At 45.4% G+C, this 19,270-nt stretch overlaps 1 protein-coding gene across 2 annotated transcripts in view; it reads right to left on the reverse strand.

The window, feature by feature from the left end:
• The window catches only part of LOC147727331 (uncharacterized), a 1,245,320-nt gene that overhangs the window by 494,599 nt on the left and 731,451 nt on the right, over nucleotides 1-19,270 (reverse strand). For both annotated transcript variants that reach the window (XM_086961416.1, XM_086961415.1), the window contains one exon: nucleotides 9,888-9,983. In XM_086961416.1, coding sequence (XP_086817542.1) covers nucleotides 9,888-9,983 — 96 coding nt within the window. The remainder of the gene's footprint in view (nucleotides 1-9,887; nucleotides 9,984-19,270) is intronic.

Genomic DNA, 19,270 nt, shown 5'->3' on the forward strand with positions numbered 1-19,270 from the left:
ACCAAGCAAAGAGACACATCATCTTGCCAAAAGTGAGATCTGAAACTTTCTTTACTTTTAGAAACATGTCCTCTCTGTCAATATTCTTGGATTTGCCGTGTTTAATTTAAATCGTACACTACACTTTTTTTTTCATGAAGACATGGAAAAATTAACCTTCATGCTTTCAATGATTTTAAATCAAAGCAAAAATGTATGTCTTAAATAGGTCTTTGAGGACCGGAACAAACATCTGAATTAAACAAAAGCCTTCCACAAAAAAGGCACAAATGTAGCCAAGATCTTCAACATCTAATAATACAACACAATATATTTTTAAGACCATACCAGTCACCATTGGTGCCACAGAGAAGTGCAAATCACAAATACTCATTGTGACACCTGTCAGCCTAAAGGTGGTCTTTCCCTAAACGTTTTGATTACTTACCTGCAATTTGTGCTGAAATTTGTTTTGTCAGCCTTAGGACTCTGTGCACATTATCACTGCAGCCAATACTAAAGTGCTTGTGCTTACTCCTCTATAAATGATTTGATTGGCATATACCTAATTGGCATATTTACTTTATTATTAGCCCCCTGTAGAGTGGTATACTATATACCCAGGACCAGTAAATTAAATGCTAATAGTGGGTCTGAAACACTTATTGTGCCTCCCCACCTAAGCAGAACTTCAAAACATGTCCCAGGTCTGCCACTGCATCCTGAATGCAGTTCTAAACTGCCACATTGACTTTACACTTAAAACGCCTTATCAAGCCTTAAACACGCTTTTTATTATATATAGGTCACCCTAAGGTAGGTCTTTGGTAGTTTATAGGGCAGGGAGCTGTGTAATAAAAGATTTGATATGGACGTTTAAGTTTTACATGTCCTGGGAGTGAAACACTACATATGTTTTTCACAACTGTGAGGCCTACCCTTCTCGTAGGATAACATTGGGAATTATTTATTTCATTGATAAGCTATAATTCTGAATTGGGAGCAGGTAGATATTTTATATTTGGGTCCTATAAAATTGTGATGAAAACCCCTTGTAATGACAGCGTGGGATTTTTCATTACAGTTTTTATAAATGCCACTTTTAGAATATTTAAATTTTCCTACCTTTAGCCCTTTGTGCCTGCAGCCTGTCTGGGGTTACATGTCTGGTTGTAGTCGACAGTTAAACTTTGTGAATTCCTCCCATACGCTAAGACATTAGGGGGAATTGGGTGCTCCTCAATGGGCCATCTGCTGGAAGGATGAGGGGGCAGAGCTGAAGACAGCCCCATGTCCACCTGAAAAGCATGTGCTCTGTCTACACAAAAAAAGGCTAACAACCCCTACAGTGTCACTGTAGCCAGCTTGTAGGCAGGACAGGGGAGGAAAGAAATTCCATTGCACTTCAAAAAACCTTTACAGAAGCTTCTTCAAATATCCAGAAAAAGGACACTGAGGTATGAAGATAGGATCTTCAGACCCACTCTTCAGTTCACTACTGGACTTGCAGAAGGACTCTCAGAGGACTACCTGCTGTGCACTCTGCCAGACTGCTGATGTACCTGGAAGGACTGCTTTGCTGTTTGGAGCGTGCATTGAACCCTCAAAGGCCAGCCCTGCTGTTGCGCCCTGCATCTTCACCTGAACCCAGTTTTGTCAGAAGTGACTAAAGAGGCTAGTTTGCTGGTCTACTGTTCAGAGTCAGAGGGCCATAAAAGGCTCCCACCATCTTGAACCCTCACCTGGACCCAGCTTGAGTCTGTCCTGAACCCTAAGAGGTGTCCCACCATTCCTGGCCCCTTCGTTGTGGTGCTAAAGGTGCCCACATGGCCAGAAAGCAAAACTAAGGACAAATGATTGCCCAAAACTGTTCTGAAAACCAGGAGGAGACGAGGACCACCTTGCTTTCATATCTACCTGAGGTATGTCGCTGGTCGATTTGACTTCACAGCTTCTCCCACTACGTTCTTACCCATACCAACAAATCCTTTTCAGTGGAACTGTCTTTGACTACAGCTCTCCGCCTCGTCCTGCTAGGGATTTTCTGAACTTCCATTTAGGTGAATAAGTACAAACGTAGAAAACGTCACTGCTGCTTTCACCCAAGGCAATCCGGCAGTGACGCTCCCTCCTTGGACACCTCTTGCAGCCTTCTCCCACTGAAATTGACCTTTTCAGTACATTTTCTTTAAGAACTTCTCTTACGTCCGAAGGTAAACGCTGACTGGGCCCAATGCACTTCTTAGATCCAAACCGTGCTCCATCGCGGTCAGCCTTAACTTTCGACTTTGACCCACTCTATCTGACCTGAAAGTCGGCTCTCATCAAAGTCCTTGCAGAGTTTCTCGGTAACCATAAAGAGGGCTCATTCCGTACTGTGCACAGGCCTGAATCCATTTTGGGAAGTGTCAAGAATATGGCTGTCTTCCAAAATAGTATTCACAATTCCAATGACATGCCTTTTCCGTAACTTTGGCAAGGAAAGGTAGTAAGTAAATGGGGCGAAAATGATGGTTTCGTCAAAAGGGGGATGACTTTACCATGAATCCAAGGGCTGGGCACTTGAGGCAGAAGACAAAGAGGTTCACAGTCTCTAAGCACGGTGAGAGAAGCAACTCCTGAAGCTTAATGAAATAATCAGGTAATCATATGAACTGGATTTCACTTAGCTGCAGAAGGATGAAAAGGAAGATGAGCACAGAGGGGGTAGTGAGTTCAACAAAAAACTAGGATAGCTGCTGACTACTGGCTGCACCATGGGATCTGGCCTAACATCAGGAGCCACCAAAAGAAAATGAGAGTAGATATCATCACTCTTACCAATGAAATACTCTGCTAATTTCTCATTGTGTGAATTAGAGACTTCAATGGAATCGGCAGAAAGCAATGGTTTTAGAAGGCTATTCACTAGGTTGAGAAGTTATTTGGTTGGATTATTGCTACTGCTGATTTTATTCACAAAGTGATCGGCCCTGGATTTCATGATAAATTTGTGTTAAGATTTCATCTCTGTTCTGTAATTTGCTTTAAGTAAGTGATCGTAGGTTTTTCTGCAGGAGCATTCTAGAGCCTTACAATGTTTTGTGGCCAATACAAGGGTTTCGCAAAACCATGGAGCGGCGAACGTCTTTTTTACCGGGACCTGTTTAACAGGGACAAGGACATCTAGGGCTGAGGTATGACAGGAATATAGGATTTGGTAACTCACTCCACATTAAAGGCCAGGTGGGGGCAGCTTGCCTGAATAAAGTGCCCTCATTTTTGAAGGTTGAGCTTCTGCCAAGGGTGTTTGTTGGTTGAGTCTTAAACCAAAGAAGGTGCTAAGTGGATTAAGCAGATACACAGAGAGATCATTAACCCCTTCGAGGCTAATGACGAGCTGGCCTCGTCATGGCGCTTACCTGCCGTGCGCGGATGACAAGGCCAGCTCGTCATAAAACAATGAAAATGAATAATCTGCAGCGCAGGACGGGAAAACGCCTAGCAGCCAAGTGGTTAAGTGGTCGGTCCACATTATGGAAACAGACGAGGGATGGACTGTAGGAAGTTAAGATTTGAAAAGACTGGGTCTAACAGATGACCAGCAGAAAGGTTGACACTAGTAACTAATTGGGTTAGCTGCATAGCGGCAAAGTCATCTATAAAATTGGCGATATCGCGATTGTGCATGGTCTCAAGATTGCCATAATGTTAAAATTAGCTAGCTTGATAACCAGAGGTGCTATGAAAATAGTCAGTGCCTCCCTGGATAATTTGGCGGGGCCCGAGGGATGGTAGAATAAAAGCCCCAGAAAAGCAAAGTTATTATTCAGGGAATTTAAAAAGGTTGCAGTCACAGTCAGGGATAGAACATTGAGTCAGACTGCAAGCCAGTATATCTCTGTAAATGATAGCAGTGCCGCCTCCTTATCCATTAGGCTTCTGAAAGTTCATCAACTAATAGCCAGGGGAAACACTAAAGATGATTTCGCTACTGTATTCTGGCCCAGCCAAGTTTCAGTAAGAAATAAACTGTTGGGTGCAATGTCCTGGATAAAATCAAAGATATTCATGTTGTGATGAACTAGGGAATGATAGTTGATGCTGTAAAACTTGAACTCAGAGGGCTTAGAAAAGGTAGAAGAGAGGAGGCTAGTGGGATGACCAGAGAGATTGAGTTTGAAACTGCAGACCCTGCATCTGGAGGATAATGCCTTAGATGTGCTCACCGAATAGCCATGGAGAAGCTCTAGGAGCATGAAATCCAACAACAGAATAGACTAGCCTATGAGAGTCAGGAAGGGCAGGGTGCCTGGCCCCTGGCGCTATCCAGTCACGTATGGGAGTAGATATGCTTGGCTTTGGCACGCCTTTGGCGCACCAGCATCCACAAAGCTGTCTCCACTAAATGTACGGTGAGCTCTGGCAGGCTACTCTCGACTCATCGTTGGTTGTTTCCCATGGACCATTCAGAGTAATCGGTGTAATAAGACAGAGAATGAGGTGCCAAATGTTAAAAATGTGGTATGCGTAAAAGTACAAAATTCAGCACAAATGTGCAGCAAATAGATTGTTTTTCCAAAATAGGAGGGCAACAATGTATCCTTGTTCTGTTTTCCTTGTCCGTGTAAACAAAGTCTATTTTTCTTTTTCTTTCAAAATGAATCATCAAACAATGGAGTTTATAGACAGATCCTTTATTCAATCTCAAACATCACTTTTTGGTAGAACCAGCCAACGTGTTTCATCCCTTACAGGGATTTCATCTGTCTAAAAAATTGTTGGTGCATATACAAGTATCAGTGCATTGCATAGGTTAAAACTTTAGTTTTTTAATGTTACACATTTTTTTTCATTTTTTCATATTTTTAAAATGTTTAAATAAAACCAATTCATATTTAGGTGTGTACAACTACATTTCCGTGCCAATTCATCCGAGAAATTTTATCAAGCATTAGAAACTGGAAATGAGGAATTACCATGCGATATAAGGGAGGGACAGCATATGTTCAATATTAATATATTAGAAGAAGATAATTGTATGTCTATTCGAAGTATAGGGTGTATCACAAACAAATTGAACATTAGAAACACATTAGTGGGCATTTTCCAGTTATGGACGATTTTCTTGTAACACTTCTGGTCAGGTATGTGGAAATTAATCCCCTTCATATAGATCGATGGGAAATATAAGCACAAGATGTCCCACAAAATCAATCAGATGATGAAAACGTATCGGACATTTTAAGTAATAAGGAATCCCAAAGGTCAAACGGGAAAAACTTGAATAGGAATGATATATTCTTTCATTGATGGCGTGTAGAAAAAATATAATTAAATCAGTTAAATGCCTATTTAAGGAATCCTATGGAGGCACGGGTCATTCAAGTGATTTGGATGCTAATACGGGAGCCCGCAGCATGCATGACATTGTTCTGCATTCTGTCCATCAACTGTTGTTTTGCATTTGTCACCCCGAGTGGAATGGGTATGCTCAGACGTGAGTCCCATGCTCTCCACACCACTGGAGTCAAGCTATCCTGGCTGAAGACGGCTGATAGCCAGAAACCGGTCCTGGGATGCTTGATTCCAGCCCAGGAAGGACATGGCTTGGCAGTTCGGGCTGGACTGTTCCCATGAGGCACAGGGTCAAGGCTGATTTGCATATGGCCATGTCTGAACTGGGGTGGTGTGGAGTGCAAAAAAACGATGGATTTTGGCCCAGATCTCGGTACTGGGGTGAATGTATGACATTGTTCTGTATTCTGTCCATCAACTGTTGTTTTGCATTTGTCACCCCGAGTGGGATGGGTATGCTCAGACGTGAGTCCCATGCTCTCCACACCACTGGAGTCAAGCTATCCTGGCTGAAGACGGCTGATAGCCAGAAACCGGTCCTAGGATGCTTGATTCCAGTCCAGGAAAGACATGGCTTGTCAGTTCGGGCTGGACTGTTCCCATGAGGCACAGGGTCAAGGCTGACTTGCATATGGCCATGTCTGAACTGGGGTGGTGTGGAGTGCAAAAAAACGATGGATATAGGCCCAGATCTCTGTACTGGGGTGAATGTATGACATTGTTCTGTATTCTGTCCATCAACTGTTGTTTTGCATTTGTCACCCCGAGTGTGCTGGGTATGCTCAGACGTGAGTCCCATGCTCTCCACACCACTGGAGTCAAGCTATCCTGGCTGAAAATGGCTGATAGCCAGAAGCCGGTCCTAGGATGCTTGATTCCAGTCCAGGAAAGACATGGCTTGGCAGTTCGGGCTGGACTGTTCCCATGAGGCACAGGGTCAAGGCTGATTTGCATATGGCCATGTCTGAACTGGGGTGGTGTGGAGTGCAAAAAAACGATGGATTTTGGCCCAGATCTCGGTACTGGGGTGAATGTATGACATTGTTCTGTATTCTGTCCATCAACTGTTGTTTTGCATTTGTCACCCCGAGTGGGATGGGTATGCTCAGACGTGAGTCCCATGCTCTCCACACCACTGGAGTCAAGCTATCCTGGCTGAAGACGGCTGATAGCCAGAAACCGGTCCTAGGATGCTTGATTCCAGTCCAGGAAAGACATGGCTTGTCAGTTCGGGCTGGACTGTTCCCATGAGGCACAGGGTCAAGGCTGACTTGCATATGGCCATGTCTGAACTGGGGTGGTGTGGAGTGCAAAAAAACGATGGATATAGGCCCAGATCTCTGTACTGGGGTGAATGTATGACATTGTTGTGTATTCTGTCCATCAACTGTTGTTTTGCATTTGTCACCCCGAGTGTGCTGGGTATGCTCAGACATGAGGCCCATGCTCTCCACACCACTGGAGTCAAGCTATCCTGGCTGAAAATGGCTGATAGCCAGAAACCGGTCCTAGGATGCTTGATTCCAGTCCAGGAAAGACATGGCTTGGCAGTTCGGGCTGGACTGTTCCCATGAGGCACAGGGTCAAGGCTGCTTTGCACATGGTCATGTCTGAACTGGGGTGGTGTGGAGTGCAAAAAAACGATGGATTTAGGCCCAGATCTCTGTACTGGGTTGAATGTATGACATTGTTCTGCATTCTGTCCATCAACTGTTGTTTTGCGCCCGCAGCATGTCAAACAAGATGGTAAGAGAGGAAGGGGAGCAGTTCCAGAGATTTGTGTAAAAAGGCGTATGTAGCAAAAACAGGGATTGGAATAAGGACGTGTATGATCCATATTGTGACACAATATGAGAGTAGAAATTGACTAAAATGTTTAAAAGTGGCTTAAACGCCATGACACTTGCTGAACAAGGATTAACTGTCACCAAACATGTTTAAGAGTTGCTTGCTAAGTTACATATGGCAGTATGAATGGAAAATTGAAAGGAATATGAGTGAGGGCACAAAAGTTAAGATGTATTTGACACACATAAATAAGAGGCTTGTTGAACAATGGACACTGAGAAGGCTAATAAAGTACCCGGGCTAAAGAAAGTGACACGCGCCCTAAACCGGGTCAATGATCTTCAGCATGTGATAAGGGTAACATTAGAAAAGCTGGTACATAGTAAATAGAAGACAATTGATGAATAATTGACTTATGGCACGCGCATGAGATGCAGTGTATGTAAATGTAAAATGATACTTGTATAGCGCACTACTCACCCGCAAGGGTCTCAAGGCGCTTGTACGAATACCACTGTGGAACCCATCCTGGCTTTCCCTGTGAGGCGTCCACTCCTGGGCACCCCTAAGGTGGAGGCCAGGCATCCTTAGCGTTGTGGGGGCCGTTGTGGAGATTAAGCAAGCTATTGCCCAGAATTGCAGAGTGGGACTCCATAATTGGAATAGGCACCGAGGCGAGAATTATCAGGTCCGTGGAATTTTGAGCCAAGACCCGCTGAGGCAGGGAATTGAACCCTGGTCCCGCGCCAGACCTCTGCATCAGGGTCTGCCGCTCTAACCATTGAGCCACACTTCTCCACATACTGGTATGGAAGAGTAAGTGAAAGGAACATCTGTAACCACGCAATGTAAAACAATTGTCTGAAAACTTTGGTGCACACTAAAAAATTAAAAAGAAAAAGTATATAAAAAATAGACGTTAGGAATAACTGATGAAGACCACTTCAAAGAGGTTGATTTGCATGTATATAAATGCGAATTGGTGCAAGTATGCAAATGTGGCAATCGTAAAGACAGTGACACACGTCATATGAGAGGTCTGTATGATTTAGATTTAAGCTTGAATGCATGTAGAATATTTCAGTACCCTTGCCTGAATGAACAGACTCTGAGGGCCCGATTCACAGAATGAACTTAAGACTCAATCCTAAACTTACTACTGTTTTGGTATTCACAGATTGCACTTACTGCTTTTGGTATTCACAGAATGAACTTACTACTTTTGGCATTCACAGAAAGCACTTACTACTTTTGGTATTCACAGAATGAACTTACTCATTTCGGTATTCACAGAAGTTAGGACTCCTAACTTTAGGACTCCTAAATGCCTTCTGTGAATACCGAAAGTCCTAAAATTACGATTTTTCTCAATTTAGTAGTAGTAAAGTTAGGACTACTAACTTTAGGATGCCTAAATGCCTTCTGTGAATACCGAAAGTCTTAAAATTACGATTTTTCTCAATTTAGTAGTAATAAAGTTAGGACTACTAACTTTAGGACTCCTAAATGCCTTCTGTGAATACCGAAAGTCTTAAAATTAGGATTTTTCTCAATTTAGTAGTAGTAAAGTTAGGACTACTAACTTTAGGACTCCTAAATGCCTTCTGTGAATACCGAAAATTTTAAAAATAATATTTTTTCTCAATTTAGTAGTAGTAACTTTACTACTACTAAATTGAGAAAAACTTTAACTTTGTGCCATCCACTAGGATGACAAATAAAACATGTCTTTCGGCCTACCTGTGTAGCCTTATTGCTGTAGCTTTTAATCCTGAAAGCACATCTACCAAAATAACCCTTTTTGACAAGAAGAATCCCAATATTAAACAGGTCATCCCTAAGTAGGCCTTGTAGCCCACATGTTAGAGTGCCTAATAGTAAAAAAAGACTCATGCAAGAATATAGTGCTGCCATGTACCTACAGTGACTAGCATCCAAAAGCTATTTTCATTGTGAGGGGATGTAGCTGTTCCTTTGAGAAAAGCTAAACTTCAGACAAAACAAATAGTTCTGTTAATTCTGGCATTCAATATTCTTCAGAGATAATTCAACTACTGTTTTCAATATTTATTCCAAATCCCATTTACTGGTAAAATCAGTTTTAGTAAGTAATTAGGAAAAATAACTTTTGAAAGGTTATACTTTGTTTGGCTAGAACTCCAGGCAAGCGAGCATTGGCCTTCAAGTAGCTGCCCCAATCAGTGCCTCTCCCTTATGAGGTGTGAAAACTGTACCCAGAGAAAAAACAATGGCTTAGGCCTTTTAGCAGGAAGACCTTGGTATTAGGTATGTCACTTATCGTGACCTTCGGCTCCCATGCGGTGCCCTGCACTGTATATGCATGTGACTACCATTCATGAGATCCTATGGCAATTGGTATGTGGCCCATTTTGCTGATGGCGTCTGTGATATTCCCGAGGGCTGTATGCCACTTCGTTACACTGAGGATGAATGTTTATTTTCTTTTATCCCCCTCGGGGCTGGCTCTCAATGAATACACCAGGCCATATTTGTAATATGTCAGTGTGCAATTGTCTTCAATTTGCTTGTGCCTCGTGCCTTGTGCCCAGATAACCTTTGGTGCCTCATGCCTCCCAAAGCCCAGTGAGTCTTCGGAAACATGTGCCAGGCTTTCTTGACTTTGGGCGCGACTATAAATACCACACCCGAGCCATGAGACAGTGCTTGGCTTCGCACCCAATGAAAACGGTCTCTCCTTACTCCTGCTCTCCTGAAGACCACTTGCCCAGTATCAAGGACACTGCTCAGTGCTCCCAACCTACCTGGGCATCCTGCAAGGTTCTGAAGTTGCCATCCAACAGTTAGTTTCTTTTCTTCAAGTCCCACTCCGGAATTGGCATCACAGTGCACAATGACACCTGCACGAAAGACAAGAAAAGACAATGTAAAGTACAAGATTCGAGGTTAGTGCACTATTTAAAAACTGTGCAAAGATATCGGATCAAAGACAATTTACCTGTTAGCATGAAAACAGGCACATGACAATTCTTAGTTTACCCTTCTACCTGCATTGTCCCTAGCCGTGAAAGACTCAAACCTTGTGCGCATAGACTCATTGTTGCGCGCATTGTTACAATTGGTACGTGCTTGTGATGACTCAAATACTTCAACTGTATGGAGTATATTAATGCTTCTTACATGAAACCTATGCTGATGTATTGTTTGGTGATATTTTCATTCACGTGTATCACTGACAACTCTGTAAGGAATTCCCGAAATATTTATCAAGGAATTATTATAGATTACATGAATAGACTACATGTAAGTATTATAGTTTGTAGCACAATCTATTAACAGTACTCAGAAGTAGTTGAACAAGGGCTTGAAGAGCTGGTTAACCAGGCCCTCTAGAAGATTCATAGCAGATTCAGAAGACGCAAGACTCTCTTTTTATTATTTTCTGCCAACCCCCCTTCTCTTCTGGGACATTGCTTGATTCACGGGTTCTATTTACTTGTTCGGGCACTGCCCCTGGAGTGAGTGGAGGTCCAGCATTGTAGCCGTGCACAAATATTCCAGTTGAGTGGTGTGACGCCTTCCTCTCAGTTCTGGAAGGGCGTCTGGGGAGGGCTCAGGAACTTCTTTAACTGGAAAGGAACCACTCTGATATCATAGTTAAATGTAAAAGGAGACCAGCAGAAGAGAAGCCTTTATTTCCTGGGCCAACTGGAGCCAGTTTGTCACCAGCCCAGTGCAAGTGGAAGCTGGTCCCAAAACAATTTTGGTATTGTTGAGGAAGACAGAGCAGCTGATTTCTCTAGTAGCACCCTTGGCTGGGACCCTAGCAAACTCCAAGTGCAGAAGTCTGGCGCTATGTTGTATTTTACTTAGTATAGTGCATGTGGGATAGTGTGTAGTAAGGCAAATAGGATGTGCTGCAAAAGTTAAAAGGGTTTCCCTGGGAAGTTTTTCTTTGCATTGGTTAGTCATCTCCATCCACTGGCTAAGGAATCCTGCAAAAGTAGCGCTTTAACTGCAGCTCATCAGAACACATGTGGACCTGTGGAAGAACCAACAAAGACTGAACCTGATATAAGTGACCAGTGAGGAGACCTGCTGAGCTAGATTTGCTCCCACTTGTACCCAGGACTGAGAGGCTGACTCGTCAAAAGTCTGACCTGCTGTATGCCTTTTTCCTAGAGTGGTGAGCTGACCAATTGCAAATTGATATGTACTGAACTCTGCTAGCGGCCTGTGCAAGAGTGAGCCCTGACTCTACATGCTATCTCTGAAGTTCAGGGAGCCTTAGAAGTGACCAGGAGGAACTCCTCAAGATAGTCTGAAAAGTTGCGGGCGTAGCCTGGCTCCAACCAAGATGGCTGCCCTTTTAGCATGCTCCGAGGTGCTCACAATGCTAAACCCCGCCACCAATCATAATCTCTGCACACTTCGGCTCGTGAAGGGCACATCCTGACACACCCGGGGTGTCTGGTGTGCCCAGTGGTAAATTTGGTGCCAACATCTGCCCCGGAGATCAAGGTTTGGGCCATCGAGGTCCTGGGTGCCCGCATCGTGCATAGGCTGCACAACCCGGAATCAGCCTGAGTTGAGAAGGAGTCTCCAATCCAGCAGCAGAGCACAAGACTGGAGGAAGACAGATGCAGACCCCGGAGGCGACCATACCTTTGCTGTTGTCTGCCCTGTTGCTGCCTATGATTGGATTGTCCAACAACTGGAGGAGACCCATGGCCCATGCTTGGCCCATGAATGGTATGAGTCTAGGGCAGGGGTATTCAAACTGTGGGGCGCGACCCCCAGGGGGGCCGTGGAGCGATGCAAAGGGGGTCGCGCCTTCACAGTGTAACTTCTGCCCTGGCCTTCAGGCCTTCAGCCCCCCTCCTCCCCCATCCTGTGTCTCATCCCGGGCCGCTGCTCGCGCTCCTGGGGCCTCGGCTGGGCAGTGTCTGTAGTCTTATCTCCGCCCGAGTTTTTCACAGGTCTTTAAAGACCATTAGCATATTTACATGCCTTTGTTAACTGATTACCAAAGCTTAGTTTTTTTAATGGTTCCAGTACCCCCTGGGCCCCCACTCTGCCTATTCCTTACATTTGTATTTTTACATTTACTGCTGTAGTGTGAGAATGCATTTAATGAAAAGAAATATAAAGTTGGGTTGCCAAAAGAAACATGCCTGCTATGTTTTGTTTAAAGATCCTGAAGAAACCTGCTCTTGACACTAAATTGAGTTATAAATAAAAAAGTATGTATTAATTAGTTATGTGACTTTTCTGTCTTTATTCTCTTTAATTATTAGTCATGGATCATTGAGGCATCCCTAGAACACAATTAAAAGTGCTTTCTATTTATATTTGCTGATCTAAATATTCACAGATAAGTGCAAAAAATACAGCTGTAGGTGACTGCTTATTTCTGGGCCATCAAAATAATGAGCTGGTAACCCTAATCATTAGACTGGAAGTTTGTTGTAGGATCAGCACATTATTTATTTCCTCCACCCTCGAACCCTGATTAATGCCATTATAGCAATAGTTTAACCCTGCTTTCAGACTACTCACTTCTCATTCTCACCTTCACTTTCACGTTCACCCTGCACTCCTAGCGATCACAATGCACTCACACTGATCACAATGCAATCATAGCGATCACCATGCACTCATAGCGATCACCATGCACTCATAGCGATTACCATGCTCTTACACCAATCACCATGCTCGCACACCATTCACCGTGCACTCACACCAATCACCATGCACTCAACACCATTCACCCACTCACCCTGCACTCACAGTGATCACAATGCACTCACACTGTCACAGTGCACTCACACTGATCGCCATGCACTCACAACATTCACCCACTCACCCTGCACTCACAGTGATCACAATGCACTCACACTGATCACAATGCACTCACATCATTCACCCGCTCACCCTGCACTCACACCAATCACCATGCACTCACACCATTCACCTGCTCACCCTGCACTCACAGTGATCATAATGCACTCACACTGATCACAATGCACTCACACTGATCACAATGCACTCACACTGATCACTATGCACTCACAACATTCACCCACTCACCCTGCACTCACATTGATCATAATGTACTCACAGTGATCACAATGCACTCACACTGATCACCATGCACTCACAACATTCACCCACTCACCCTGCTCTCACAATGATCATAATGCACTCACACTGATCACAATGCACTCACAATGATCACAATGTGCTCACACCGATCACAATGCACTCACAACATTCACCCACTCACCCTGGACTCACAGTAAATCATAATGTACTCACAGTGATCACAATGCACTCACACTGATCACCATGCACTCACAACATTCACCCGCTCACCCTGCTCTCACACTGATCACTCTGCACTAAAAATTTGCTTGCATTGTTCACTCTGTACCCCACCCTGCAGTCACACGAGCACACTTCTCATCCTGCACTCATGTGACACTTCACTCACCTGTCCCCCCTCACCGCTCAATCTGTAGCTCACTCAAACAAGGCCATCACTAACCATGCACTAATTCGTCCCACTCTGCACTTACAGCCAAACCCAAATTCATATGGTCACCTCACTCACCCTGCAGTCACTCCTTTTACCCTACTCTCACACTGTTGCATTGCTCACCGTGCAGTCACATGGACACTCTTGTCCCCCATTCAGTGCAGAAGGTTAAAGTGCCTGGTACAAAGAAGATGTGCCATTCACATCACAGAAGTGAGTGTGAGTAAACTATGAGTAGCGCTATAAAAAAATGAAATGTTTGACAGACAGGTGCTATAGAGAGATGAGGTGTATTATTGGTGAGTGGTAGTGAGGGAATTCATGGAGAAGGTGGAAAGACTGTTGCACCGTGTGCAACCAGTGCTTGGACAAGCCCTGGCTGGGAGTGTTAACTGCCCCCACCCCCGAAGTTCGGGTCTAGTGGATCCCCTGCTGCTGCCTATTATTTACATTTGTAGTGCGCTACTGTTATCAAAAGGTGCCCTGGGGCTAATAACCATCTGCCTGCAATGTGATAAAGGGATCCGGGGTTGGGAGAGAAGAGAGGGATGGAAGGAAGGGGGTGAGAGGAAAGAGTCATGGGTAAACTGCTTAACTCTGCACCAGACCGCCCCGGTTTGAATGCACCCTTGCTGCTCCCGGCCATGGCCAGGTGAGCTTCTAATGTGGCAGCGCATATTCCTGCGGATTGGGAGACCCTTCACAGAGGTTGACTAGAGATCTTTCTGATGTTAATTGCTGTATTTTGGTTATAAACTGGTACTGATGGGGTGAAATCTTTCCTGAGTATTACTGTGTTTAAAAAAATTCTAAATAATAAAGCAATGCTACCCCAAAATACGCAGCATCACAGAACATTATTTACATTTTCTACTCACACAATTTAGTCAAGCCTGTTGCATAATTTGGTCCTCACCTTCCTCATAACCTAGAGGTTTAGAAATTTTTGTCAGGAGGGGGTCCTTACGCTTGAAAATGTTGACAGGGGGTCTTGGCATCCAAAAGTTTGAAGACCTCTGGTCTAGGGGGACTCATTGAGCCAGTATGCAGCGCCCTGACAGTGAGGTAACGTGAGGCTGTGGGGGGTGTCTTTCAGATGACCATGGGACCCCTAGGCTCAGGCAAAGTGGGTTGTCCCATGGGGCCCGGGGCAGGCTCCAAGACAAAGATATCACACCAGGGACTGGGCGCTAGCCGTCCATAGATGGAGCCGCTGGGGCACCGCACCATGGGGGCAGATGGCCCAGAGCAGTAAATGCCACAGCCCTACACATCCATTTGTCTGGGACCGGGGGAGGTGCTGAGCCTGGGAGCAGCGTGCTGGCTGACTGGGGGACCCCTGTGCTGTTTGAGGCCCAGGCTTGAGTTAGAGCTCTATTCTCCTGATGGTGATTGCTGGCCTTGCAGGAGGACTGCATTGACAATTGAGGTGCTGGAGGCAAAGCCTGGACAGTGTGGGACACAGAGTGATTGGCCCACAGTGGAGAGATAAACAGAGCAATGTCTCATCGGCGAACAAGGCTGATACTATGGCAGGCTGCATTGATGGTGTGCATACACCAAGAGGCTGAAGCTGGCCTCATCCCGGCTAGCCTCACGGCCATTGCAGAGCCCAGTGGGTACCTCCAGGAGGTAGTCTGAGGGAGGTGAGTGAACATGGGTGCAGCAAGTTAGAGCGTAGGCCTCTGCTGTAACCTGCTGAGCCATGATGCCCTAGTGGTCTGCAGACTAGATTCCTGTTATCCTTTTGCACACTGTTGAACAGTTGGAAATCATCAGTGATGACTCTAGGGGCCAGAAGGACCCCCGTCCCATTTTCTTGCCACTTCCCTCCATGCCCATGGTGAAACTGAAGGGACTACTATAATCACAGTCCAACAAGGTGGATAAATAGGCTGTACTCAAACAGTCACTGAATAAGGCTGGAATGGGAACTGAGGTATCAGAGTCAGCAGTGCCCTCCCTCCGTGCCATTATAGCAGCAATCTGTAACCCTAAGAGTACTTCAGAACCTGAAATAGATGTGGTGACAGTGGACATTAACCTTTTGAGGGCAGATTTTAAGAAAATGTCAGAGAAGGTTACAATAGCCGAGTCGCATATACATTTCCTTTAATCTACGTCCATAAAGTTGGAAGAACAGGTCCACTATCTTACGAAACAGCACAAGATCATGGTAGTGAAACTCAAAGATCAAGAAGGTAGGGCTTGAAGGAACTATATCAGAGTGGTTGGGGTCCCTGAGGGGGTGGAGGGGTCTAGCGTAGACTTATTCCTCGAAGATCTGATTGTCAACACCCTCTGCTCCAAGGGCCTTCCAAACTTCTTCTCTGTTGAGCATCCGCACAGGGCTCCAATACCACTGCCAAAGTTGGGCCCCCTCCCCAGGAATGATCATTGCCAGGATTTTCAATCACCAAGATCATGATTCGTGATGCTGTGTTACAAGCAGCCCGCTCCCACAGGGACTAGACTTATGAAAATGCCACAGTACGGTTCTTCCCCGGTTTTATGATCCAGGTACAGCAACAGCACCACAGCTTTGATGAAGTTAACAGGGTACTCCACACCAAAGGCTCGAGGGTTGCGGCACTCTTGGATGGAAGAATAATCAAGAGAAGACAGGGAGTCCCATCGGCCAACAAGAAGGCAGTCCGACAGCGCGACCCTATGAACAATCCGGAGGCAAGATGGCGGCCGCTTAGGATGGCCGGGAAGCAGTGAGACCGAGGAGATGTCGGTTTGACACAGTACGTTAATCGGAATTAAGGAACTACCAGCCATATACCCATGAATTTTCATCAGTGAGGACGGAGTAAAGGATCGGATCAAGCTTGGTAAAGGAAAGGACCAAAGACTGCCGTATGCTCCGTACCTGCAGCCGGCCGCTCAAGCGGCTTCTTCGGGAGCTACAGCAGGTAGCAAGGTGGCTCACGTCGGGAAGCGTGTCAGGAGCAGGCCTGCTGATGGAGCTAGTCGAGCAAGTGGAACGGAGTTCGCGTAGCGGGCGGAGCTCGCTGCTGAGGAAACGGAGGCGGTCTTGGCAGTCACGGCAGACAAGCTTGCAGCAAAAGACGGGGGAAAGATCACGGAGCATCCTGGAGGCTGCCATGGAGGTGGAAGAGAGAAAGTGGAGCACTCTACCGGGCGGTAAGGAGCAGTTTGGTGACAAGGAAAGGAGGAGGGAGATTATGGCTCCGAAAACGAGTGCAAGCGCCAAAGCAGCTGCAAGAAGGAAGGCTGCAGCTGAGCTGGCAGAGCTAACGGCAGAGAGAGAATTAGAAGGGAACAAAAAGAAAAAGAAAACATCCCCAGCTAAGAGAATAGCGCAGCAACAAGGGACAGCCAACGGTAATCAAGGCACTACCCCGATATCTGTCATTTTTCAAAAACTTATTAAAGACAAGGACTTCAATAATGAGACTATCGCTGAGGCGTTGGAGGAGGGTGGCAGCCCTAAAGGCACTGGTGGGGCTGCAGAAAATATGGTGGATATTCCTGCTCAGCTTGATGCTTCTACAAACAAAGAGGAGTACTTAAAAGGGAAAGCAGGCTCTCTAAAAAGAGATGAGGATAGCACTCCTGTAATTCTGAATCTGGATTCTGATATAGCCCCCCTGGTGCTGGAAGATGTGCTGGAAGATGAGGCCAGCGAAGGTATAGGCGATAAGAAGGAAGCTCCTAGTGAGGCTTTCTTCTCAGTCTCAGAGGGGGGGGAATGGTCGGAGGAAGACAATGACAGTCTGGAGCAAGAGGACAGTGGATCGGCTACCGACAGTGAGTTGGAGAAGGAAGATTTCAGCCCCCCGACAACCGCGGTGAAATCCAATACAGGTGTAAAAATACAAGGACAGAAACGGGATCATCCGACTACTAATTCACTGCTGGAGAGCCCGGGAGGGGAAGCGGCACAGATGTCTCTTCTGGAGGTGATACACCAGGAAATAATCGCACACAGAGAAGAGGCTCGGCAGGAAAGTCGCAAATCACAGGCGGCGGTCAGAAAAATGCAAGGAGTAGTAAGGAAATTGACTAAGGTGTGTGTGAATCTGGGAGAACGGGTTACTAACCTGGAAGAGAGAGTAGTGTCGACGGAAGCAGAGACAGCGGCTGCCTCTAGCAAGGTATATCTACAGGGTGAACAGATGATAGATGTGCAATGGAAGCTGGAGGCGTTGGAGAATAGGTCTCGACAGAATAACCTGCGTGTACTGGGGATACCGGAAGGATCAGAAGATACAGACATGAGAGGCTTTGTGGTAAAACTATTTGAACATGCTTTCACGGAGTTGAAGGGATGGGATTGGGCAGAGGAGATTCAGAGGGCGCATCGCATTCCCTTCAAAATACATAAAAATGCCAAGGAGGGAGATAAGCCCAGAGCAATTTTAATATTCCTGGGTAACTTTAATTTGAGGCAGGCAATTTCAGAAAGGGCAAGACCGGATCTAAAGAAGAATGTTGATGGTTTTTCTTTTTTCGTTCGCCCGGATTTCTGCCATGTTACTGTGGAGAGACGCTGGAGATTAAGGCAGATGATAAAACTATTTCAGGACAAGGGGATGCAGGCTTACTTAATCAATCCAGCATAGCTGAAAATAATTAATGGCGGGAGAACCCTGTATTTCTCCTCCGAAGTGAAAGCTAAGGAATATTTGGTCACACAAGGGGTTTAGTAATATTCCGTATATGATCAATGTCAAAATCGTGTGAAATGGATATTAGGAATAACGTGTGGGGGGTGGTGGGGACAACAATGTCACAGGTACTAGGATAGGGTATTAAGAAACCTCCTCGGTCTTTACTGCGAACCATCACGTGCACAGACCAGCAGGTCTGAGCGCCTCTGAAAAGAGGGGGTGGGAGGGGGGTTTGGGGGGGTCAAAGGGGGAGAGGGGAGGGGAAGTGGGGAGGGGGAGGCGGGGGAAGAGAGGGAGGAGAGGGGGAGAATAAAAAAGAGAAAAACTTTGAGATGGGAATGGTTATGATGTCGGCATTTAGTAGATTCATGGATAACAGCCAGGTCGGAAGTAGCAGCTATGTTAATAATGTCATACATTAAGATATGCACCATCATTGTTGGGGGTTAAATGACTGGAAGAAACGGCAGAGATTGAACCACTTTGCTAAATTTAATAATATAGATATATTGTGTATACAGGAAACCCATCTGCCCTGGGCTAAAAGGAAGCTATTGAATATGAACGGATATATAATGCTAGGTTGCTCGTCGCAATCATCTATGATAAGGGGGGTGGCCATTATGGGGAAATGCAATGTGGGGGGGGGGGTGAGACGTACTAAATCGGATGGGTCTGGTAGATGGGTTCTAGTAGAACTGAATCTAGGCATTACACTCTGTGTGATCTATGGTTCAAATGAATATGAGCCAGCAGTATTTGACGAGCTGGAAGAGGAGTTGGCTAATTGGGGTACCCCATTGTAATGTGTGGAGATATGAATATCTCGGCTGACTGGAGGCAGGGAGGTAAATATACAGGACGTAAACATAAGGTAATTCGGGCATTAGGTTCTCTACTACAGTTGCATGGATTAGCTGATGTATGGGGTGATAAAGTGCCTGGGGATCCAGGTTTTACTTATTTCTCACACCCAGCTCAGAAATATTCTAAGCTGGATTATTTCTTC

The sequence above is a fragment of the Lissotriton vulgaris genome, chromosome 3_1, assembly GCF_964263255.1.
Source record: "Lissotriton vulgaris chromosome 3_1, aLisVul1.2, whole genome shotgun sequence".
Lineage (NCBI taxonomy): Eukaryota > Metazoa > Chordata > Amphibia > Caudata > Salamandridae > Lissotriton > Lissotriton vulgaris.